Source organism: Saccostrea cucullata, unplaced genomic scaffold, assembly GCF_032062105.1.
Source record: "Saccostrea cucullata isolate Sc308-1 unplaced genomic scaffold, CSIRO_AGI_Scuc_v1 ctg3374, whole genome shotgun sequence".
In the NCBI taxonomy this organism is placed as follows: domain Eukaryota; kingdom Metazoa; phylum Mollusca; class Bivalvia; order Ostreida; family Ostreidae; genus Saccostrea; species Saccostrea cuccullata.
In genome coordinates this window covers 16,968-44,245 of record NW_026934484.1, presented here as the reverse complement: position 1 = coordinate 44,245, position 27,278 = coordinate 16,968, and the positions used below count along the sequence as shown (strand labels likewise).

General features: G+C 34.4%; 1 protein-coding gene across 1 annotated transcript in view; it reads right to left on the bottom strand.

Annotated features, from left to right (window-relative positions):
• Window positions 1–1,201: 1,201 nt before the first annotated feature.
• LOC134240827 (uncharacterized) overlaps window positions 1,202–27,278 on the bottom strand; it is a 41,377-nt gene continuing 15,300 nt past the window's right edge. Inside the window, exons 2-7 of the mRNA XM_062722901.1 lie at window positions 21,220–21,421; window positions 19,448–19,552; window positions 15,219–15,288; window positions 13,743–13,915; window positions 6,813–6,863; window positions 1,202–1,464 (exon numbers count right to left, since the gene is read on the bottom strand). Coding sequence (XP_062578885.1) covers window positions 1,202–1,464; window positions 6,813–6,863; window positions 13,743–13,915; window positions 15,219–15,288; window positions 19,448–19,552; window positions 21,220–21,421 — 864 coding nt within the window. The remainder of the gene's footprint in view (window positions 1,465–6,812; window positions 6,864–13,742; window positions 13,916–15,218; window positions 15,289–19,447; window positions 19,553–21,219; window positions 21,422–27,278) is intronic.

Below are 27,278 nucleotides of genomic sequence, written 5' to 3'. Positions count from 1 at the left end.
GAATTTATAGATTATTTATTTTTTGATTTGCACTATTGGGATTCCGTAGTTTTGTGAACGTAGTTTTTTGTGAATGGTACGTTTCTTTTTACGCACGCGGTGCGTTCCATTTTATACAGGGTTCGTTTGTTTATATATGGTTTGTTAAGTTTTGTGAATAGTATATATTAATTTTAATAACATTTAGTATTCTTTTTAGTATACTAGCACTTTTCAGGGTCTGTAATTTTACATTTTTCGACGGATAGAAATTTGAAAAAGTAAAAAAGAATAAACCTGAGTAGAGTATTTAATTTGTTCTGCTTTCAACATCCATTGGTTTTTCAGAGATATGCAAATTAAATAAAGCTGATATAAAGATATTTATTTTAAAATGAAAAAAAAAACTAAAGCCACTTGAAAAAAAAAATGATAAGGGTAGCAGCTTATTTTTGAATATTTTTTTTTCACAAAAGAGCTTTTAAAGGAAAATCAAACTCATCCTTGACATATATTTTACTTTCGACTTAGGCTTGATTAACCAATTGTGATGTAACACATGTTTTGATAGATATCATAAGATATAAATTAAAAAATAACCTGTTAACAGCCAGTCTAAAATCAAAAATACTTTTTTGTTGAATTTGATTCCTCTAAGGGGCTTACAATTGCTTGTTTTATAAAATTACAAATTTGGCGATTTTACTATTACAAATTTTTGTTTAAGATCCCTCTCGAGAATTTTTTTCACTTAAAGTGTGACGCCACCATTTCCTGGTGGACAGCTGCAAATTTTGTTCTGTACTCGGTAATAAGGGCCATTAAGCAGCGAAGAATCTTTTCATACCGGCACCTACACTTGTACTGCGACACAGAACTTCGGTTTATACCGTATCATCCGAAAGACCCGTCTTCACGTCCCACGAAGGGAATCGAACCCCCGACGTAAAGATTGGCTCCTTACTTCCAGAAACTTAGGAGCAGACGCTTTAATCACAGTGCCACAAGGGCAATTTAAAAAAATCTGGTAATATCCAAATTTTACTGCACAATGAACGACGAAGGACGAACGACGACGGAAAAACAAGGAATAGCAATAGGTCATCGGTGACCTAAAATCTATCTGCACTTAATACATTTATTTGTTTTTTCCATGTAATATTATTACTATGATACACATACAACAAATTATGCTAAATTAAATGTCGAAATTAAACTTCTCTTAACCCAAAATAAAATTACTTAGTTCATTTCCAGATATGATGAAACTCTCCTTCTTTGTGTGACATTCTATCCCTCTTGTTGATTTAATATCTTTTATTTCCTTCAGTGTTTTCCCTTTCAGTCGGTTCAAAAGAGTTGTTTTCCCTACTCCGTTTTCACCAACAATGATTATTTGTGAAATTGGGCAAACCCATATACAACCTTCCTTAAGGTACTTCTCGTATATTTTCTTATTGTTTTCATCTTCCAGATGTGTCTTACCTTCAAAAACAAAAAAAAAGGAAAAGAAACATTAATTAATCTCATAGTAAGCGAATTCAATACATGTAAATTTTACCAAACATTAATGTATACTCACAATCAACAGAAACGCAACTTTTTGGGTGAAAATTATGTTTCGGATATAATAACAGGGTGTCCCAAAATATATGTTGCACTTTTAATCATCAAAAACTTTATCAAACCGAATACATTCGAATTTAAAAAGATATTTTGTCAACATCTAGTGTATTAGCATACATTTTCTATGGCGAACTTTCACGAAATTCCGTTAAAAAGTCAGGCATTTATGATGTCCTAATGACGTCATCATATTTTTGCTATAGAATTTTTATGTGAACAGTTGGTAGAAATAGTAAAAATTGTAAAACTTTACTATGGGTCTAAATCTGCTACTTTAATCATTAGAACCATGAGAAAACATCCTGTAATGAAAGTGCTTTGTAGAATACTCCTTTACAGTTTTGTTAGGGAGTTTGAAGTTAAAGGCACCATAAATGACCCATTACTTACCGGGGTAATTCTGGTATAAGAATACCAAAGAGAGCATTGATAAAATGACAGTGAAAGTTATTACTAAAACTTACAAAAATCCCTTAGACAGGTCCTGCATGAACAAAACACAGATGAAGCATGCACCTTTAATAGATCTACTGTTTCAAACTACTAAAAAAATTCCACATTAAAATTGATTCCTTACACAGTTTCACGAATAAGTGAAATGCGGCATTTGAAAGAGACAAAAATGAGAAGTCCTTTAGAGTATGCTCAGTGGATTTTAATTAGACCTGACTCTGAAAATTTACAGATGCAAGGGTTCTCTGATGAAGCAAATTCCATTTAACAATGTTGTTAAAAAGAATATTAAATTCTGTTGTTTGTTGAAACCTAATTTTAACGTACTAAAACCTCTAAACTGTTTGAATGTTACATCTATGCCTAACACTTGGGAAAAAGCTTCAAAAATCATGTTCAAACAATGTTAATTCAAAGGAACGTCTTTTGGAACTTGTTGTATAATGACATATGTTATTCTAGAGAAAAAAATGTTGAAGATTAATAAGGAAACTGTGACAAATGTATGTTTGACAAAAAAATATAATAATAAATTTATTACATATGTAACATTTCACTAATGTAACTTTAGGCATAAATTTTTAAAACGGTTGAAAAGTGTAACATGTTTTACATGTATGTTTTTGGACACCCTTTGTGTACCAAAAAGTTAGGACATATTAAACTTTGCCAAATCAGTTACCGTATAAGTAGAATTTTTAGCGAGGATTTAATTTTGGCATTATTAGCGAGGGTGTCGAGATCGCTAAAATTGAATATCGCTAAAAATTAATTGCGTTTTATTTGTGATAGCTTCTTTAATATGCATTTAAAAATTGCTAAAATAACATCTCGCTAAAAATAAATTACCAATTTTTTAAGGACAAATCGCTAAATTTGCGTCTCGCTAAAATTTCCACTTATACGGTTATTAACGGTTACATGATTTTTATATCATACATAACTGGAAGTTTATTTTTAGCCCTCTTTACAGATATTACAAAAATTGCATTTTTAATGCTTTTCAAAGCATGAGTGACCTTGACCGGAAATCAAAGAGTTACTACACTAAGCGAAGTTTGAGAAAAATCGACGGAAGTATCTGAAAGCCAAGCATTTAAAAATACTTAAGAATATTCATTTCGCACATGAGCCCGAAAAGGCGTAATTTAGTGTATATTTGCATCTGTAGCTTTTTTTTCTTTATTTTGAAAATTTCCAGCATAAGCAATGAAAATATGTGCTTTCAGTCATTTCAAAGATATATATGCATCACATCCTTAAAAGAACGATTTTTTGGGAGTTGAACTATGTTCAGACTCCCTAGGCTGTAACGCGGTTTCTAGGGCAGTAATTTTACAATGAATTATATAGCGGCTGTCGTGGTGTTTCTGTGTCGCCCAATTTACTCCCCTGTGATATTCAATACAAACTCTTACCAGCCTATATTAACTCGAAGAAACTTCCGCAATAAAAATAGTCCATCTCATTTTTCTGAATTAATCTAATTTTCATAAATGATTTGAAAGTAAATGAAATAGAATTTTATTCAACTTAACTTGAATAGCATATTTTTGCCATCTTTCTTGAGAAATGACACATAAATTTTGATTTCCGTATGAAAAAAAGTCCCAGTTTTCCGTCATTTATCTTTCGGCAATCTTCGGCTGACTACACTACGCTCCATTACAAAAAGTGCTAGGTCATCCAAGGAGCAAAAACTGGTCTAACTGGTTTGACAATGACGCGATTGTCTAAATATAGAGACGTAAACAAAGATGTAAGGAAAGGAACTCTAAGATTTAACCCAACTTCTTTCAATTTGTTTCAGCAATAAAGAGACAGAACAACGTTTCTTTAAAAAAAACACTGCGGAAAATATATATTTGCTTTGACAAGTAAAATGATCTGTTAGACTGGAAATTTTTTGTCAGACCATATTCATGCATCTCATTTTTTTTATGTTGGTAAAGGGAAAAAATAATAGCATTAAAGTTTGTTGATATCCAATCTCACTATTTCAAATGACATTAATTTTGCATCCTTAATTTCATGAACTTATCAGCATTCAGTTGGTCACGTGTACAACACCAAATCTGAACTTGAAAAATGTGTGTGTACTTGTATTGCAGCATTACCTTATAAAATGTATCATTTGATTTTATTATATAATTAAAACAGTTAAGATTAATGAATATATGCGTATACACGGACACAATGGTATAATAATCCCAATAATCGATCTGTGAGAAAGATCGCTTCTCATGATTACAACTATTTTTTTTCTTGCAGTAGCTCGTTACACTATGTCTGATTTTTAACTACATTTGAATCAAATCAAAATCACAAACTTTAAGTCTCACCCGCGTGGCGCAGTTGTTAAAATAGTTTGCTCTAGAGGTTCAAAGTAAGGTGTTAATTGATCCTAATGTCGCAGGTTTGAATCCTGTGGGATGCATTTGGAGATAAACTCTTTCGATGAGACCATATAAACCGAAATCCCATGTCGCAGTATGTGCTTGCACAAAACGATCCCTCACTACTCGATGGATTTGAAAGCCGTGTATAGGTAAAAAATTGTAGACTTACATGTAGCTAGCTCCATCGGCAAGTGGTAGTGTTTCAATATGATTGAAAAATTATCGAACGTAAAACAAACAAAATGTAAAGTATTCAGACATACTTACTTCTATATAAATATTACTTGAAATGAAATTTAAAATTATGGAATAACAAAACTTGATGATTAAGTTATAAAGATAGATACATTTGATAAAATAGATTGGCATGGAGTTCTATAAAAATTAATTATTGTGTCCGAAAAGAAACATTCATACCCAACAAAGAATAGCAAATACTTGTTTTAATCAGAGGAAGAAAAATGACAATCTAGTGTCGGATGATGGTAAAATCGAATATAAAGAGTGTTTGTTTGTTTGTTTCTTGGGACCAAATATCTTGTACACATCCTAAAGAGGGTAGGGGCGTCTTGATTCAAATGTTTCAGAAATATAAGGGTAGTGTTCGAGTTTTATTAATAAATAGTACTGAAAGAAGTTTAAAACCTAACAACAAAATAGTTTTTTCTAGTTTGAAAAAAATATTTTGGTGATGGGGGTTGTTTGTTTGGTTTGGTCAAATTGTTGAGGTAAGAATTAGAAAGAATTAATCCAGAACTAAACTTAACTGTTCGTGCGCAATAAATATACATTTTTTTTTCAATGGATGGCACTGTAGCTCTCCGGTCTGTCAAAATCTTTTTTTTCGGAGAGCTACAATTCTGCAGCTAATTTAAGAGCAGTCCCATGATCTTGGCTATTTAAATGCAATAGAAATCATTTTTAATGTTTCGTTTTGTATCTCTAAAAAATCAGTTCTAGCTGACTTGAATCTGAATGCATGAAGATGTTCCTATACTTTCTGTCAGATCTTTGAGATAACAATGTTCAACTCCCATGAGTACTTTCAGTACTTTGATTTTCTCTGGAATTTAGTTCAAAACTTATTATTAACTGCTACAAAACCTTAAAACCCCACAATATTGTCAATGATTCTATTTAAAATTCATTTTTTTATTCTGTTAAGAGTGCTAAAGATTAACTTCCAGTAATGATATAAAATCATTCAAGCGTTAAATTAAAGATTTGGCATAGTAAAAGATGGCCTAACTTTTTTGGTAGTACTATATAGTTTTATCCCGTACATAATTTTTACCCTAAAATGAGGATGTTGCGTATATTTTGATTGTGAGTATATAATTAAGTATGCAAATGCTCGATAATACTTTTATATCAGTAACTTCTTTTACGGGTCGCGGTAGCCTAGTGGTAGAGCGTTCGCTTCGTGATCGGGAGGCCCGGGTTCGATTCTCGTTCTCGGCGCCGCGTCATACCTAAGACGTAAACAAAGGTAGTGACTGTTCCTTCGCCAAGCGCTCGGCACTAGAAGTGAAAGTCACGGGTCTTTCGGATATGACCTTTAAAACGTAGGCCCCGTGTCACGGTAGGCGCTGGCACGATAAAGAAGCCTCACTGCTCAATGGCCCTGAGTGCCGAGTATAGGTCTAAATTTCAAGCCCTTCACCGGCATACGGTGACGTCTCCATATGAGTGAAAAATTCTCAAGAGGGACGTTAAACAATATACAATCAATCAATCTTTAACTGTATTACTAGTTCTTAAAACGTTCTAACTTTTTATTTTTTGTAGATATAGCTATTAGACTCACATACTGTAAGGAAGTCAAAAGTCTTGAGTTTGTCCATGAAGGAAATGCTGTAACTTTAAACTTTCAATTATTATAGTTCGCAAGAACATTTATCGGATTGATTGATTGATTGATTGATTGATTGATTGATTGATTGATTGATTGATTGGTGCTCTCTGTATACCTCTGGATTTCTTTTAATTTAGAGCTTCACTCAACACTCAATTTGTTCATAACCTACGTAGAAAAAAAATCTTTTTATAGCACTTGGTATTTGTTCGTAAAAGCTGTTGATGTGTCTGATGAAACCTCAAAGAGAGGCTCGACAGACTAACGATTTCTTTCTGCTGTGAGTGCTGGGTTTTATGGTCTAAATTGGGAGCTCTTTACCGCTAATGATGGAGTCTAATATTATCAATCACCCAATTTTTAAATCTAGTGATTTAAAAAAAAAATTATTTATCGGGTTCTATAATATAATTTTCCATATTGATTATATGAATCATTGATCATTCCAAAATTATGTGCATTATTTTAAGTAAATTACCGTCGTTTTTTTTTTAACTTACATTCATTTACTTTCAATGGAGTTGTTTCTTCTGATAGGCCCGAGTACTTGTCTTCAATTAACAAAATAAAATAATCAGAAAAATGAATCATACATGTTTTGATGTAAAACATTACCCTAAATAACAGATACATTGATCAAGTTTGACGCGTTATGAGCTCCGAATTAAAATTATGTACTAGTCTGTTGGTTTGCTCAAAATAAAAGACATAGATAAAATGTGAAGATGAATTGCCAAACATAATTAACCAATTAAGACTTTTATATATTGAATTGACCTTTAGGACTAAAAACAGAACTCAAAAAGAAATTATAAACTTCCCAACATTGATTTTCATCAACAGCTATAATAGCAGCTTCAAATGGAAAATTATATGAGTTTAAGGCGTAGATCATGATGATAATAAGAGAATGAAAAGAGCTACGATCAGTATAATCACGACATATAATTAAAAATATCATGTATTTATAAAAACATGTAATAGCTTTTGAACAAGCTATGACCAATATCTATAGAACCTATAAGCATGTTATAAACGTTTACATTGGGGGGAGGGGTGTAAATTATTTCACTAGAGTGAATTATGGGGACGATCTTTTTCGTATTACTTTAATAGCTACTGCGACTCGAGACCTATACGATCTCAACCGAAGGACCGATCCTCACATACCGCAGTGGATTCGAACCCGTGATGAAAAAATTCTGAAAGAGGGATATAAAGATAACGAACAGTATTCAATCTCAAAGTCCATTCAACAATATACAAAATAAGAGCAGAGCAAACACGGACCTCCAAAACATCAGAGGTGGGATCAGGTACCATGGAGGAGTGAGCATCCCCTGCCGACCGGTCAAACCCGCAGTGTACTCGTTGTCATGATCAGGAAATAACGGATAAAAAACCGTCGTCAATTCAGTGTATAAATAATGGACTAACAATTGGTGTAAAAAAAAACGTCAGTCAGCATTTGACTCAATGATAAATTGTATTTGCTGACAAGCTCATTGTATCGACCACAGAACTTACGAAATTATGACTTTAAACGAGCTGATATTCTTGTTTCATCAACTTGCTTGTAAATAATTTACTTTGTTTAAGAAATTGTTCATACGTAGAGCATGCTCTTGTGTATCGAAAAAACTGAGATATATATACTTCGTATGCAGTTGATGAAGGTATATTGCTGCATAAGTAAGGGAAGTTGACGATAGAAAAGTTAAAGTCATCACGTTTATCATATAGCTTGGTTGTTAGATTACCATTAGTGTCTTTTTCAAGTAAAAATCCAAATATAAAGAAGTGTCGGACTCTGTGGTATCTTTTATCTCAAGCTCACCAGGATATATCGTATCGACGTAGGAATGGAAATTATCATTATTAATTGACAATACGTCGTCGATATTTCAAAATCGAGTTAAGGGCCACAGCAAGTGTTTTCTTCTTTTCACGCATAAGATTTTGCATAAATTCTGCTTCATATGAATATAAAAATAAGGTTGCTAATAACGGAACGCAATTTGTACCTATGGGAATTCCAAAAGATTTTTGGAATACCTGGTCTCCAAAACCACATAGATATTGTCAATCAGAAACTTAAGCATCTTCTTGATGTCAACTTCAGAGTTCTTATGTGTGCAATTAGAATCTGATTTAACAAAATAGTTTTGAAAGTAAATTTACGAGTTTCATTTTTATTGAGGAAGCAGCTGTCAATGATATCAAAAAGCCTGGATAACGGTTTTTAGTGGATTAAGTAAATAAGGGAAATAAAGTAATGTAATTGATTTATGCTGGGACGCCGTAGCTATGTAAAGTTTACATTAATCGAATTCAAATGGATAGGCTATGAGGAACACAGCCAAAAATATTATAACTACAAGAAAATGGTAATCGTAACGGTTATGACTGACATGCAGAATATGTTTTCTTGTTTGCTTGGTATGCCAGAGCTTCAACAATTTTCGGAAACGTGGGATAAAAAAAACATAGCATAAATGACCACCAAAACTCTTAGTCATCTACATGTAAGTCACAGACAAGGTAAAGAAGGTAAAAAGTACTGAAGAACTCGGTAAATATCCGTACATGTACATTCCAAAGATAATTCGTATTTAAGTATTTCTTAATTATACCCGCACTTTCTAAAGAAAGTTGGGGTATATTGTTGTTACTCATGTCCGTCCGTCCGTCCGTCCGTCTGTCACACTTTTCTTCCCTGAACTCCTCCTACATTTTACACAGTAGCTTAATCATCTTTTGGGAGATGGTTGGTGGTGTCATGTAGATGTGCAGTAAGGTTTCGGAATTTTGATTTTGCCCCGGGGGGTCAAATGGGGGTCGAAAAATGACGTTTTTTATGCAAAAAGTCCCGTCTTCCCTGAACTCCTTCTACATTTTACTCAGCAGCCTAATCACCTTTTGGGGGATGATTTGTGGTATCATGTAGATGTGCAGTAAGGTTTCGGAATTTTGATTTTGCCCCGGGGGGTCAAATGGGGGTCGAAAAATGATGTTTTTTAAGCAAAAAGTCCCGTCTTCCCTGAACTCCTTCTACATTTTAATCAGCAGCCTAATCACCTTTTGGGGGATGATTTGTGGTGTCATGTAGATGTGCAGTAAGGTTTCGGAATTTTGATTTTCCCCCGGGGGGTTAAATGGGGGTTCGAAAAATGATGTTTTTTATGCAAAAAGTCCCGTCTTCCCTGAACTCCTTCTACATTTTACTCAGCAGCCTAATCACCTTTTGGGGGATGGTTGGTGGTGTCATGTAGATGTGCAGTAAGGTTTCGGAATTTTGATTTTGCCCCAGAGGGTCAAATGGGGGTCGAAAAATGACGTTTTTTATGCAAAAAGCCCCGTCTTCCCTGATCTCCTTCTACATTTTACACAGTAGCCTTATCATCTTTTGGGAGATCTTTGGTGGTGTCAGGAAGATGTGCAGTAAGGTTTCGGAATTTTGATTTTGCCCCGGGGGGTCAAATGGGGGTCGAAAAATGACGTTTTTTATGCAAAAAGTCCCGTCTTCCCTGAACTCCTCTTACATTTTACTCAGCAGCCTAATCACCTTTTAGGGGATGGTTGGTGGTGTCATGTAGATGTGCAATAAAGTTTCGGAATTTTGATTTTGCCCGAGGGGGTCAAATGGGGGTCGAAAAATGACGTTTTTTATGCAAAAAGCCCCGTTTTCTCTGAACTCCTCCTACATTTTACTCAGCAGCCTAATCACCTTTTGGGGGATGATTGGTGGTGTCATGTAGATGTGCAGTAAGGTTTCATAATTTTGATTTTGCCCCGGGGGGTCAAATGGGGGTCGAAAAATGATGTTTTTTATGCAAAAAGTCCCGTTTTCCCTGAACTCCTTCTACATTTTACTCAGCAGCCTAATCACCTTTTTGGGGGATGGTTGGTGGTGTCATGTAGATGTGCAATAAGGTTTCGGAATTTTGATTTTGCCCCGGGGGGTCAAATGGAGGTCAAAAAATTACGTTTTTTATGCAAAAAACCCCGTCTTCCCTGATCTCCTTCTACATTTTACACAGTAGCTTAATCATCTTTTGGGAGATCTTTGGTGGTGTCAGGTAGATGTGCAGTAAGGTTTCGGTATTTTGATTTTGCCCCGGGGGGTCAAATGTGGGTCGAAAAATGATGTTTTTTATGCAAAAAGTCCCGTTTTCTCTGAACTCCTCTTACATTTTACTCAACAGCCTAATCACCTTTTGGGAGATGGTTGGTGGTGTCATGTAGATGTGCAGTAAGGTTTCGGAATTTTGATTTTGCCCCAGGGGGTCAAATAGGGGTCAAAAAATGACGTTTTTATGCAAAAAGCCCCGTCTTCCCTGAAATTCTCCTACATTTTACACAGTAGCCTAATCATCTTTTGGGAGATGGTTGGTGGTGTCATGTAGATGTGCAGTAAGTTTTCGTAATTTTGTTTTTTCCCCGGGGGTCAAATGGAGGTGAAAAATGACGTTTTTTGTGCAAAAAGTCCTGTCTTTCCTGAAGTCCTCCTTAATGTTACTCAGAAGCCTAATCATCTTTTAGGAGAGTTATATATTTTGAAAATTATGTAAAACATCAACGTTAAAGAGTAAAAAAACATCGCATGCTGGGAAACACCTTGAATTTTTATGAGTAATTAATGTACATGTAAAATGTGAGAGTCATATCTCATCTCAATCAAAAGTTATAAGCAAATGCAACATTTTTGAAAAGTAGGTTAGGCTTCAAGGTCAAGGTCACAGAGTAAAAGTCATGATTCATTTGGAAAGATCTTATCACAGGTAATAATATACATGCATTATAATATGAATGCCCTAACTTTTCTCTTTCAAAATGATGAATTTATAACAATTTAATTTTTTGCAAGTAGGTCAAACTTCTAGGTCATATGTAAAAAAAAAACCATGCCATTCTCACAGGTAAATACTAGTACATAAGTTTAATATGAATGCCTTGTCTCTTCTCATTCAGTAGATATGACCGTGATGACCAAGGTTAATTTTATTCAGACAGAAGGACAGTCTGATATACAAATGTACATATTTCTATATGAATTGCATGGGTAAAATTGGACCAGTGGTTCTAGAGAAGTTAAAAATGTAAAAAGTTTTCAGACAAACAGATGGACGACATGTCACGACAGACGTTATATGATAAAGAAACCAGAAAAGCTCAAATGAGTGTTTTGAAAGGGTTACAATATGGTTGCAGTATTTGAAAAGCTGTTTTTTTTCATGCAGAGATATGCATGACCAACATATTCATGTTTTATATTTTCTTTAGTATTTTGTTTGTTGTGAATACATCTCTCTCGGGAATTTTTCCCTCATATGGAGACACAACCAAATAATAATGAAGACAAGATGTGTTTGTGAAACACTGATGTCCCTGTATGGAAGCCTATGGCGAAGGTTGAAGTTTCTCAAATATATGTCAAACTCAAAGGTCAAGGTCAAAGGGTTCAAATTGTTGGTATCAGATAAAAGTCTTGTCACAAGGAATGCACATGTGAAATAAGTAATCCCTAGTACTTCCTGTTCAAAAGTTAATTGCCAAGGTTATATAATTTTTTAAGTGGTTCAAACTCTACGGTCAAGGTCAAACATATTTATACCTGTTGACAGTTCACAATGAATACACATGTTAAGCATGAAAGCCCTAGCACCTACTGATCAAAATTTAGGCTAAGTTTAAAGTTGGGTATTTTTCTTGTAAAAATGTGTATTCTAGGTCAAGTGATCAGAGGTAAAAATTAATGTTACCCAAATAAATGGTCTTAATTGTCACAAGAAATAAACCTATAAAATGTGGAAGCCATTTGTATAGCCCATCCCACTTAAAACTTATGGGCAAGGTTATAATTTCTGCAGACAAATAGACAGACATAATATAAACACAAGAAAAAAAATATTTACATAATTAGTCAAATGGAAAAAAATATACTATTTAATTGGAATCACAAAATAGAATGTTATTTCAGGGATAGGGAGTGGGTAGGGAGATTGGACCCCCCCTGGAATTTCCTTTGTTATTTAAACAAGACTATATACTGAAGCAAATAAAAAATGACTTTGGACATCCTCCCCCTAACTTAGAAAACATTGACCCCACTATCATTGTTTTTATTTTTTTTATTTGTTTTCAGTTTATGAGTTTTTTTTCTCCTGCTTGTCAGGAAATTCTAGGCATGAATTTTTTGACTGAGATGTGACCCCCCCCCCCTCCCTACTCCCGAAAAAAAATTCTGGATCCGCACCAGTATTGGCAGTAACTGAATGTCACATCGACAAGGGGAGATAACTTCACAATATGAAATTCGTCTAGTGTGGCATGCGCTGATCTTTGACCCTTTTTGAACTTAACCTAATCGTTTGGGTTTATTTTACCCCCCACTATACTTAAACTTGTACTTACCGACCTCCAGAGGTCTTGTAAACTTCATGAAATATAAATCCAATTTATATAACACATAATGAATTAATCCAATGCACACCATTCTGCAGCATGTTATAATGCTATTCCATTCGGAAAACCTTCGTGCCGTCGATTCCGTCACCTTATCAGATGAAGTGGGAATCGGCCGAGGTGTACCGAATGGAGTTTAATCTAAAAATATGATAATGGGTGAGGCAACGTGGTGTGATGTAGAATTTACATGTCAAGAACAAATTTTAAATTAATTCATAACAAACAATGTTTTAACAAAACTGTTCCATCTAGCCTATTCCAAAAAGTATGTACTGTGTGATTGTGGTGTCGAGGGGGGGGGGGGGGGGTTAGTAAATTTAAAAAGGTCCTATTATGAGCAAAACATTTATCAAAATCTAATTTACATCATTAATAGAATTCAAACTGGTATATAATGAATTAAGCATGTAAAATAAATATAAGAGGTTCTGAGTTATAGGTCACAGGGATAATTTCATACTCAATTTGATGAATACATGTAAATTACAGGCACGTAGCAACCAGGGGGGGGGGGGGGGGCTGCCACCCCTTTTTTTCCCAACATTACCTGTACTATAAGAAAATGTCCATTGAAAAGATGGTTGCCCCCCCCCCCACACACTTTTTACCACAGTATATACATAGCAAGGAAATATGGGGGAAAAATTGGAAGTGAAAGTAATTTTAATTGGCCTTGAAAAAAGTTGGTCACTACCCCCCCCCCCCCCCCCCCCCCCCCGATTTCATTTTTTTTCCTTGTTAATTTTTTAAGGTAAGTAAAAAGAATTTTCTCAGGTTCCCCCCCCCCTACTTTCAAAAACGATGCTACGTGCCTGAATTATATAGAATTATTTTGACTTTTTCCTTGGTAAGCCGCCCGTAGGATTGTGTATTTAGAGGCAAACACCTTAGTGCGGGTATTACTGTCTCATGACAGCATCTAGTATTATATAGCATTCATCATGTTCATTTAAATATTTTACCTTTATTGCAAAATTTATGCCTCCCTCGATTCCACATAACCCCGAGTGTGATTATTAAACTGATCACAATAATTGGTGTTAACACAGCTAAACTTAGCTTAACATCGTCGCTGTTGTTCGTTGTAGCAGTTTCATTTTCTCCCATGAGAATAGTTGTTGTATCGGCAATCCCTCTATGAAAATTAAACAGAGTTATGATTATTACCAGTTGATCTGATCCTCACAAGAAGTCATCATGTATAAATCATCTAACAGAATACTAATGATAATTGTCTTTCCCCTTCATAGAGGCTCATTTGTTACATAACATTTAAGAGACATCCAAAGAAAGAGAACACACAGCGAATTGTGTTCGACCACTTCCTGGGCCTTCACATAGGGGTGAATTAATTATGGTATGCTGTTACTGTGTTTTCTATCCTTACTTATCTATCAATGCAAACGTTTTGTTTTGAAAGTTGCATGTTTTATTGCTTTTTTTTTTAATTTGTAAGGTAAATAAAATTGATCTGTACGTGAATAATGACAAAATATTTCAAAAACAAAGGCTCAAAATATAGTAACCACTGACCTTCATCTCTTCCAGTGCAAAATCGACATAACAAGAAAATTTTTTTTTAGTTTACGTACTACTTTAGAGACGATGTCACAGAATTAAGGAATGACTCTAATTCTTGGCCAAATTATCGAGTATAATCTGGTTTGGGTCAGTTTACGCTTTATAATCCGCGAAGCGGATTATAAAAAAGTGTAAACTGACCCAAACCAGATTATACTCGATAATTTGGCCAAGAATTAGAGTCATTCCTTATAATTTAATTTTAAAATAATTAAACAACTTTGGATGTAAAATTGTGTTGCTTTTTACAAGTTCAAATTTACCGCGCAATAATACAACCTTAGTAACGGTAGTGATGTGAAGCGAGGGAAGGTAATAACTGATACATAGATCTAGCAGCCATGTTGTGTGTTTACATGAGGTAAGATCGAGTAAATGTTTGAAATTAAAGATAGAGTTATTAATTCTTGAATTTTCCATGGATTCCGAATTTGGAAATGAGGGGATTGCATGGATAAGATGATTAAGCTGGTCGTCAAGGGGGTGTGTCCCCATACCAAACCAGATTATACAAAATGTTCTGCGTTCCTTTTTGGAAATCAACCAATGAGAGGCGAGAATATAAACAAAATTAAATTATAACATGATGTGAATTATGAAAAAAAAATTCTCTAACTTGAAAATGCTTTTAATTACAAACATTAAAAGCTTGTAATGTTCGTTGAATTCTTATATCAAACTTATGAGTTAAAAATTCATAATGCATTTTTAACTCACCCAATGAACGATCAAAAAGCTGTTGTCAGTTTTTGTCAATTAAAATCGGAAAGCTTTTTTTTCTCATTGAAAAGATATGATCAATATTTTTTATCGTTTTTATCTAATCTTAAACATCTGATGGACAATTTTCAAATTACCTGACTGGGGGACATCTTGGATCCGCCAAATAACAACTGTTTTGCTTGTTTATTTGTATGCAGGATGGAACTACAAAATCGAATTATAAGCTATAAATCATCTAAATTTGGAAACGAGAATAACACCACAGAAAATACAAATGTACGAAGAATATACTAGTAATCCTAAAAAACTGAAAGAAAAGATATTCAAACATAAATGCTTTTTTTATCAATTACCCTATCCCCCTCAAACATAAATAACAATTAAAACAAAACATATTCTTGTTTTTGAAAGAACTATAATTCTTCATGTTAATAAATACTTTTTTCTATGATCATATAATCACAAATTTTTGTTGTTTTTCTTGTGTTGTAGATTGAATTATATCATTAGTGAAAATTCAGAGTACTTAAGCATTTTCAACATATCATTACCTCACTATGTACCTCACTACGCCCATAGCTATAACTTTCTTAGAGAAATATCTATGAAATATGTTTATAGGATAATTGGCAATAATGTGTAATGTCTTGAGAATCGGTTTGTTTTTCTTATTTTTTGTGAATGATCAATAAAGCTCACCCGCCGTGTGCTCCATGTCATGATTGAGAAATAACGGAAAACTCAACATTTTAGTGTATAAATTATAAAATAACAATTAGTACAAAAAAACGTCAATCAGCATTTGACTCATTGAAAAATTGTATTTGCTGATAGGGTCATATTGTATCGACCATAGAATTTACGAAATAATGACTTAAAACGATACTGCTGATATTCTTGTTTCATCAACTTGTTTGTATATAATTTACCTCGTTTCATAAATTGTTCATACGTAAAACATGCTCTTGCATATCGAATCAACTGAGATATTTAAATTACGTATACAGGTGATGAAGGTACGTATATTGTATACCACCCTTTTTTGATGACAGGCATATCAGTGCCTCATTTATGATATACTGTATACAGGGTTATTTTCGCCCTGTCTTATTTTCGCCCTATCACACTTGCAAACAATTTTGCCCTGTTTTAAATTCGCCCATCCATAGTTTTGTTTTAGAAATTATACTGTATTCTTTGAATTCGCCCCATTTTAAATTCGCCCAAATGAGGGTAGGGCGAAAGGGACGAAAATAAAACGGTGGCGGAAATTTCCCTGTATACAGTATTTAATTTTAGGGGATCAGATTACATAATATGATACCAAAGTTTTTTTGTATTCTATTGAAAATTTGTCTGATCCCCATATAATATGTTTATATTTTTGTTTTGCGTCATTTTCGTGAATTAATGACATTTTTTCACTTTCACTACTGTTGTTATTTCAATTTTAATCCATCTAAAAACTAGTTAGGTTGACTTGGCTTCGGTCTTGCATAATAACAGAGGAACATAAAGGTATATGGCTGCATAAGTAGGGTTGTTGGCGATAGAAGAGTTAAAGTAATCAAGTGTATCATAGAGCGTGGTTGTTAGATTACCATTAACGCCTTTTTCAAGCAAAATATCAGAATATGAAACAGATGAATCAGACTCCTGTGGTATCCTTTATGTTTACTTATAATAAAGACAAATGCCATTGTATTATTATAATATTGACGCAAAACATTTTCTTTTCGTTAACTAGAGCACATGAATTGATAACTTAACCTCACCCTTGGTAATTGAGTTTCTGAAATCTGATTAGAGAACTGTGATTCTATTTTTAAAATATTTTTTTCTTAGTTTCATTGCCTCTCTTTTCTTGCTTATTTAACGCAGGTAATGTAAATCCTAACCCTGGGCTTTATCTTAATGATTACAAAATAAGTTCATGCTCAGTCTACTTTAAGTAGTATTATGCTTTATGAGAAAAATAATGCAACACTACATTTTATACTTTTCCTTATTTTAGAAATGCTATCCGATAATTAAACAAATATTCAACACCTGTTTTGCTTTTATTTATGCACGATCACCAAGATAATATCGGATAGAACTCGACTCGGATGCACGGGCTTTTCATGGTTAGTGAGCAAAAGCTGTTTTTGACGTGTTCTTCTACACAAGTTTAAGTAGCCAAAATTCTTTAGAGAAAGAACTGTATAAGGTTTATTTGGACTCTATTCGATATGAAAAACATTTTTGACCACATTTACCCGTTTGTCATACCACGACTCAGCAAAAACCAACGTAATATTGCTAAAGGGATACTTCAAGCTGGAATGGCAAAAATTATCGTTGCACGACACTTTGAAGTTCATCGTAACACCACCCAATAATAATGGACACTTTTTCAACACTCTGGTAACACTCGAAATCGACCACGTTCTCGGCGACCTCGCGTGACGTCGCGTCGACAGGACAACCACATTAGACTCGTGCACCTGAGAAATTGTTTCCAGACAGCAAGTTTGACTGTTTGAAGTATTCCTGGACTTAGACCAATCATCCCAAGAACTGTGCGCAATCGTCTGCACGAGCACATTAGAACAATAAGTCCAGATGTTCGCCCAATACTGCTTCAACGTCATTGTATCGCTAGACAAGCGTGGTGCAGACGACATCTGCCATTCCGACTATAGGACTGGGCTATTATTCTGTTCATGGACGAGTCCAGATTTCATTTGGATAGCAGTGACGGCCGTCGTAGAGAGTATCGTCGCATTGGGGAGCGGTAACAGGACGCGTGTGTTGTGCACCGGCGACAATTTGGTGGAGGCAGCGTTATGTTGTGGGGTGGAATCACAGCACGTGGAAGAACCCCTCTTCAGATCGTCAATGTAAATCTCATCGGAGTGCACTATCGAGAGAAAATTATTCAGAGCCATTTGATACCCTTCATACAGGGACAACGGAATCACATTATTTTCAGCAAAACAACGCAAGGCCACATGCTGCACGCAAAGGAAGGGACGTTTTCGCTCAGCAGTATGTAGATGTCGGCCCCGATTTATAACCGAGCAAACACGTTTGGGAAGAAATGGAACGAGGTGTACGTCATTTGCCGAATCAGCCAGTTACGTTGGCTGATTTAGGCCAGGTCTTTACCAATATCTGAAACAACATCCCTCAAGCATATCTAAACACGTTGATGTCATCAATAAGGCGCCTTTGTCAAGCATACGTTAGTGCAAATGGTGGTCACACATGATATTAACTTTGTTAAGACCAGTTTGAATACTAGTGTTTCTCCAGTGTTCATAAATTGCGTTGTTTGACGTTGTTAATTATATAATATTGTTATGAATGCATTTGTTTATGTATTATATATGTTACCCTTAACCCAATAATTGCATACATATAAATTCATTCAAGTGGTTTTATTTTCACAAGATGGTGGCTAAAATAGTCTAGGTCTATCTATGTATACTCACCGTCAATAGAAACGCAAGACTCTAATTTTAGGGTGAAAATTTATACATGTATACGGGATATAACTATTTACCAAACAAGTTGGGACATCTTTTACTTTGCCAAATAAGTTATTTAAAGGTTGAATGATTTTCATTCCATTACCAAAAGATTTTTTAGCCCTCTTAACAGATAACTCTTTAATAAAACATCCCCCTTCCGACCATTAATCAAAACATGCTAGTCCACCATGTGCAACATACGCAATCCGATTTCCACCATGCATTAGGTTTATCAATGTCTTTATCTGAGCGAAATAAATATCCTTTGGCATTTTTAAATACCTGTTTTTTCAGATACTGAGGTCGAATTTTCCCTAACTTTGCGCAGTATAATAACCATTAGACTTCCGGTCAATGAACTGTCATTCATGCTTTTGAAACACATGAGCCCGAAAAGACGTTTTGTAGCGTACATTTGTATCTGTAGCTCTCCTTTTTCTTTATTTTGAGAATTTCCAGCATTATCAATGAAAATGCGTGCTTTCGGTAATTTTAAGGAAATACAGATATCACATCCAGAAAAGAAAGAAATATATTTTCCCGGAATTTTAGTACAATACTTTTGAATAACAGGTACAAAACCTTAAAAACCCAAAATATTGTCAAATAATTTATCAAAAATGCTAATATTTGATTTCTGTTAAGAGGGCTAAAAACCAACTTCCGGTAATGGAATGAAAATCATTCATCCGCTAAATAACTGATTTGGCAAAGTTCAAGATGTCCTACCTTTTTTGGTACATAGTTATATCTTGTACATAATTTTCACCCAAAAATTAGGGTGTTGTGTTTCTATTGACGGTGAGTATATATATAACCCAGGCGAATTTAAAAAGAAAAGTACATACAGCTAAACATATTTTTGGGAAAATAGGGTGCCTCTGGACAGCCGTTGGTAAAGTGGGCGCATGGATGATTATTCAAATGTTGATTTTCGAGTACCATGCAATTACCTGTGAATATGAAAGATTCCATTTACATTTCACAAAAAAAAACATGTGGTTCATACGAATGTAAAAAAATGTACAGATTAGGCTAGGAAGATACTGGTATCAAACAATATACCGTTTATAAGGTTTTAAACAAGCCTTGCCTTCCCCAAGAATCAAACCAAAAAGTACAATAAGTCACTTTTTTATTTGCGAGAACTTTATATTTGTGTTATTACACGAGTTTATCTGCTCGCAAAAATTATATTTTTGCGTGTAATTTTAATAGTAAGGATCATATGCAAATAACAACAACCATTACTCGCGCATTCAAGACCCTGCTTGGATTTCAAGACTTATCTAACAATGTATGTATTTATTAGATAAACTTAAAACAATTCACGGTGTCTCCAAACTTAATCGATACTCAGAAGATTTAATTTAGTTTTAGACTAGATTACAAATCCTAATGCTACAGAGATTTCAACAACCCCGTTAAATGTACATTAATTTGTCGTATTTTTGACCCTGTCAATAAATATAACCTATAATTTGGTCAATTGTTTGTCCCTTGTTTTTAAACTACATGTAACGTATATTCGATCATGGGATGTCAAGTTTACATGAGTTATTCATAGGGTGTGGTCAGCAGTGGATGGTTAATCTCTCTAGGCACCTGATCCCACATCTGCAATTTTCTGGGGTTCTTTTTATGCCCTGTTAAAAGAATTGTATTGTTGTGGATATTTTAAAATTATCTCCGTTCGCTATCTTTACCTTTTTTCATTGGCAAATATATATTTAAACACATGATATCGCTTGCATATCGAGATATTATGCAATTTATAATATATTCTACCTCATTTTTGCACGACCTTTTATTTCATTCAAAATATTACATTGCATAACTTTTCGTATTCTTTTATGAAAACTTCTCATTCTTTTTTTCTTCTTTTTTTAGAATTGATCAATGCATGCTGTATATTTTGGGAGACATGTTTACCAGTGAAAAGCTAGAATACCGCGCTTGTCTGTGACTTAGCTCTGAATGTCTTCAATTAGTAAAATATCTTACTATGAAAAAATTGGAAGACAGTCATAAAGGGAAAAATAATCATTGATTGCCATTTTGTGATTCTTGATCTTTTCTTAAAATGTAATAATAAGCATGATATATATGGAGATAACGAACAGTATTCAAGATCAAAAGTCCATAAAACAATACAAAATAGGAGCAGAGCAAACACGGACCTCAAAAACATCAGAGGTGGGTCAGGTGCCATTAAGGAGTGAGCATCCCCTGCCGACTTGTAACACCCTCCGTGTACTTCTTGTCATGATCGAGATATAACGGGAAAATCCGTCGTCAATTCATTATATGATAATGGAATAACAATTAGTATGAAAAAAGTTAATCAGCATTTGACTCGTGATGAATTGTATTTGCTGACTAGGTCATTGTATCGAGCATAGAACTTAAGAAATGGTGACTTTTAACGAGATTGCTGATATTCTTGTTTCATCAACTTGTTTGTCAATAATTTACCTCGTTTTAGAAATTTTTCATAAGTAGAATCAAATGAGATATATAAACTACGCATTCGGGTAATGAAGGTATATTGCTGCATAAGAAAGGAAAGGTGACGATTAGCAAAGTTTAAGAATATGCTAGTATTTTTTCAAACTATTACCTTTCTCAATCAAACCACTCACTCCATCGTAACAGAATTCCACCAGCAACGAAAGATTGGAAAGGGGTAGACAGTGATAAACATTTTTGAACTCTTTGACTTCAGAACAATTGAGTCTGAGTGTAGCTGTTTCTACTGCCGATAGATTTCTGGGACAGCTATCTACTGGGAAGATTGGAAATCCTGCTGGTCGCAAAGTCATCTGAAAATAAAGGAAAAAAGGATTTTTCTGTTAAGAAGCTTATGATAACTTTAATTTTCTAAAATTGTATTAAAATTCAAGAAACTATCTATCAGAGAAAGTAATATTTTATGAAACATATGGTCTTTTTCGATATGATATAAATATCTTGTTATATAGGAAATTGTGTGTGACCACATAAAGCTTACATAGATTTTTAAAAAAAAAATTGTAAGGCCTGCTTTAAACACCTGGCCGTTCCCCTTTGATCGATTTTTTGTTTTACGTCCATCTCAAGAATTAAGATGTTGGGGGGGGGGGGGGGGGGGGCTACAAATTCTGACCTATACTCACTAATTAACTTTAGTTAAATAAATTAGTATATTGTGTTAAAAAACACAATATGTAATTCAACTTTATAGCCGTTTTAATTATTGGGATACTTCCAAAGAACTTGCAATGGGGTTTTGATATTAAAATTATTGTCAGCTTCTATTAGTCATTTTAACATCTTTTGAAATCAATATTTTAATAACTTTTGAAAACTTTCTGTTAATCACTATTGAAATATTTATTTCAAAAGTGAACATTATTTCAACAGTGCTTGCAACTTATGTTTGGTATTGAAATGCACTCCATACAACTATTGAAATAATTAGTGGTTGTATTTTGATAGAGGTTGCAACCTATGTTTGTTATTGAAATGCACTTTCAACCACTATTGGAAAAAAACTATTTCAATAGTGGTCGTATTTCAATAGTCGTTGCATATTATGTTTGGTATTGAAATGCACTCTCAACCACTATTGAAATTAATATTTCAATAGTTGTCGTTATTTCAACAGTGGTTGCAATAATGCTCTTTATATAATGTATTTTATTAAAAAAGTGTTTTTGGGGAGAGAGAGAGTCTTTTTTATACTTAAAAATATAACCTCATAGAAAGAAACCAGCATTCATATGGTAGACAATAACTCTTCTTGAGTGATGTATTATAGATGGCAATGTTCATTTACATTATCTTGCACCTTTTTTCATATAATGTGTTATACACTTTAAAAAAAATTCTGAAAAAGCGAACACAAAACTCTGGAGAGAGGAGGAAATTATAAATATTAGAAATGGGTGTTTTTTTTTCTTTCTGAGCCACCTATTAGTAAACACACATTCCAATAATGATTACTGTCCACTTTTGAAGTTGGCTCCTTAGAAAAAATTGTCTTGCGTGCGACTACATTTTTTGATAACACGGCAGCGGGAGCCTTGTTATTTCGGACACTTAACTGGCCCAAAGAAAGCAGTTTCCGTCGGGGGGGGGGGGGGGTACAACCAAATACTTTCAGTTATGAGTTTGAGGTAACTGCCAAAAAAGAAAAAGATGGAAAAATACCCTTAGCCAGCCAAAAAAACGACTTTTTAAATAATCTTATGCGTGAAAAGAAAAAAAACCACTTGCTGCGGCCTTTAACTCGACCTTCAGATATATCGACGACGTATTGTCAGTTAACAATGGAAAATTTCATTCCAACGTCGATATGATATATCCAGGAGAGCTTGAGATAAAAGATACCACAGAGTCTAACCCATCTATATCATACTTGGATATTTTACTTCAAAAAGACGTTAACGGTAGCCTATCAGCCAAGTTATATGATAAACGTGATGACTTTAACTTTTCTACCGTCAACTTGCCTTGTTTATGCAGCAATATACCCTCATCACCTGCATACGGAGTGTATATATCCCATTTGATTCGATACGCAAGAGCATGCTCTACGTATGAACAATTTCTAAAACGAGGTAAATTATTGACAAACAAGTTGATGAAACAAGAATATCAGCAGTCTCATTTAAAGTCATCATTTCGTACGTTCTATGGTCGATACAATGACCTTGTCAGCAAATACAATTTATCAATGAGTCAAATCCTGACTGACGTTTTTCATACCAATTGTTAGTCCATTATTTATACACTGAATTGACGACGGATTTTTCCGTTATTTCACGATCATGACAATGAGCACACGGCGGGTGTGACCGGTCAGCAGGGGATGTTCACTCCTCCATGGCACCTGATCCCACTTCTGATGTTTCGGAGGTCCGTGTTTGCTCTGCTCCTATTTTATATTGTTTTATGGAATTTGAGATCGAATACTGTTCGTTGTCTTTATATCCTTCTTAATTGAGGGAGCACAAGCATTTAGAATCTCGGTTCCTACGGCAGTGAACCATATTTGTTTATACACTGTTTGTGAATTATCAAAAAGCTGTAAATCAAGCATTTTAGTAGGTCGGATTATTTTCATTAAATTTTCTTTGTATTCAAGTTATGTTCCTCTAGTATGTCAATGTTTGTTAACCATATGCATTATTCCTCAAAATATACATGTTGTGTTCTTACATTTTGCGTCGAGATCAACGTAAAATGTAATAACGCAAAATGTGATAACACGATTTTCGGATTATTACATTTTGCGTAATTACATTTTGCGTCAAAATATACATGTAAAATACAAGATACACTTCAAACTAAGTATGACCGAACAGTTTCGGCCCTGAAGTTCTAATGCAATATCCAATAACGAAATTTAACAAAGTAAAACAAGGAATACTGATTCAGGTACACTGACAAAAACTAGAGGTATTGTGAGCAAAGCGCTGTTACAACGCGAATTGTAATAACAACGCCAAATGTAATAAACTGGGATTATAACATTTTGTGTTATTACATTTTGCGTCGAGATCAACGTAAAATGTAATAACGCAAAATGTGATAACACGATTTTCGGATTATTACATTTTGCGTAATTACATTTTGCGTCGAGATTAACGCAAAATATAATAACGTGCTTTTCGTTATAACATTTTGCGTTATTTTATTTTTGCCTTGAACACAACGCGAAATGTTTATAAAGCAATATATAATTATTTTTTATTGCGGTTAGCACAAACAATAAATTGATCTGAATATATAAAGGATATCTAGATTATGTGCCTTCATATTGGCTTTATGCGAGTTGAAATGGGGTATATTCGCGTTCACGAGTATGCGAGTCGATCGAACATCTAATTTTAATTAGATTATACGTTTCTATACGTTCTTGGGGAAGGGGTTAACATCCGGCATCCGCCTCTACAGTAATTGAGACGGATAATTTTGCTAAATATTGACACTTCTTCGAAGTATACGTCGATTGTGTTTTCCATGCTCTTTACAAAATTCTTGATCATTATTATTTCTTTTATAAGGCAAGAATTTTTACAAATCAAAGTTTTGATAAATTTGAATCTTGAAGCAATGCGGAGGGATCGTGTCAAAACCGGAAGTGCTATTGATAAAGCACCTAACCATGGATAAAGCATAGGTTTATTCCATGGGTAGTATCATCAACACGTATGAGATAAATACATGTTACCAACGTGGGAACCAAGCTTTACAGGATATTTAGAACTATGACAATTAGGCCAAATTTACGGCTTTTACGGACATATAACTAAATCTAAATGTATCTTTTTTCAACTCTGACTTTTATTTAATGCATTGTACCTAATTATAAAACATTAATCTATTTTTGATTAACATAAATCAATCTTAATAAATTTCTAACCAATAATATTTCTAATTACCAAAGACTGACCATAAGTCCATTAAAAGCTCTTGATGTGCATGTTCGGCACGTGTACACTGGTTTGCAAATTAGAAGTGTATGTGTGTATGTCTAGCACAGAGGGGCTGGCATGGGGTATTTTCTTCGTATGTTGATCATTGTACAACTACGGACATGCAGAAACAATTCATCAGCCGGGCTTATTGCTCAAAGAGCAATTGCTGGCTTATGTCATCCTGTTCAAGGCAGGAAGTCAACCCCATAGTCACCATTTAAAAATTACGTGCAAAAATGTAATTCTTACTCTCAAACGCTTTTGAGATAAAACAAAGGCTATATAAAGCAACAAAAATAAAACGAAGTTTTATCTATATAAACAAGCTAATTCAGAGAATTTGTGTCCCCCGCTTAAGGAAAAAGTAAAACATGCGCAGTTGGGGGGGGGGGGGGAGAGTTGGATCCTCCTCACTGAATTTGTAAAATTATTAAATGCATACATGCATGTATACTGAAGCAAATAAAATATACAATTATGGATATAAAGATTTAATTGCTTATTCTTTATTATGTGTATAGAAGATTCTTTTTATATGGAATATTTTTCACACTGTAATGACGATTTTATGAGTTTGTACAAGCCAGACCTCGTAGATTTTTTCATTTCGCGTGCTTATTACTATTATTTAGTAAAAAAAAGTATTTCAAAAAAAAAAAAAGACTGTCCGTCCGGGGCTTGAACTCGGGACCTCTCACTTTGGAAGCGAGAAACATACCACTAGACCACGGAATCGCTTTACATGGAATCAATTATATGCAAAAGTGAAGTCACATACATGTATGTATCTTCATGTTCGGTATTGTCAAAATTTTACACAATTCATGGTGTTTGTTTTATTTAGCCTTTATTAAATAGTTCTAATAGATGTAATAAGAACATAAAGTCCGGCGAGAACCTGTTTTATACGCGATAACTCTCCTCATGCCTCTGTGCTAAAAATAGCCACATGTAATACTATAAATACTAATAAAACAAACGGGGCGGGGAACTTTGAGAGGGGTGAGAGAGGTCCTAGGGAGTTTTGGTATAAAATTACATTAAATAAGCTCAAAATCCTCTTGAAATATCGCCCGGAAATGATAGTGTTACACACAGAAAGAATGTGTAAATTTACGACCTTGATTTTTGACCTCAAAATCAATAGGGGTCTTTATGAGGCCACAGGGAGTTGTTATGTAAAATTTCATTGCAATAGCTGAAATGGTTCTAGAGATATCGTGTGGAAACGAAAGTATTATAACAGACAGAATTTGCTTATTTATGACCTTGACCTTTGACCTTTTGACCTCAAAATCAAAAGGGTTCTTCTTTCGTCCATAGGGAGTTGCTATGCTAAATTTCATTGCAAAAGCTCAAAGGGTTCTCGAGATATCATATTGAAAGAAAGCGTTACAGACAGACAGAAAGACGGACGGACGGACAGACGGACGGACAAACCCAAATTAATATCCCCCACTTTTCAAGCGGGGGACAATAAACATTAGCAGTAATGACTTTGAAAACCAGTCCTAAGTCAAAGAACATAGTTCATTAGCCTAAGAATTTTTGTCCCCCGCTTGAAAAGTGGGGGATATTAATTTGGGTTTGTCCATCCGTCTTTCTGTCTGTCTGTAACGCTTTCGTTTCCACACGATATCTCAAGAACCATTTGCGCTTCTGCAATGAAATTTTGCATAGCAACTCCCTATGGACTAAGGAAGACTCCTATTGATTTTGAGGTCAAAAGGTCAAAGGTCAAGGTCATAAATTCGCAAATTCTGTCTGTTATAACACTTTCGTTTCCTCGCGATATTTCGAGAACCCTTTGAGTTTTTGCAAAGAAATTTTACATAACAACTCCCTGCGGCCTAATAAAGACCCCTGTTGATTTTGAGGTCCTTCAGAATTATACAGTCAATCTGATTGGTTTAGAGCAGGTCACGTGCAGGGAGACAACTCGTGATGTCTCCCTCACGCGCAGGGTGACAACTGTTACCTCCCTTCAGATGACAATGAAATAGCATAAGCGAGCATGCAGGGTTACAAGTGCGTTGTCGCCCTTTGATTAAATCTACAGTGGTTTAAGCGAGATAACTCCTATTTACAAGTTTTAAGTACAATGGTTAAATATTCGGGATCGGTTAACCAAAAATTCAAAAGATGACGTCAAAGTTGTCTGTTGACAAATTTTGAAAGTTTTTTGAAAGTGTGGAATCGGAGCAGAGTAGAAGCA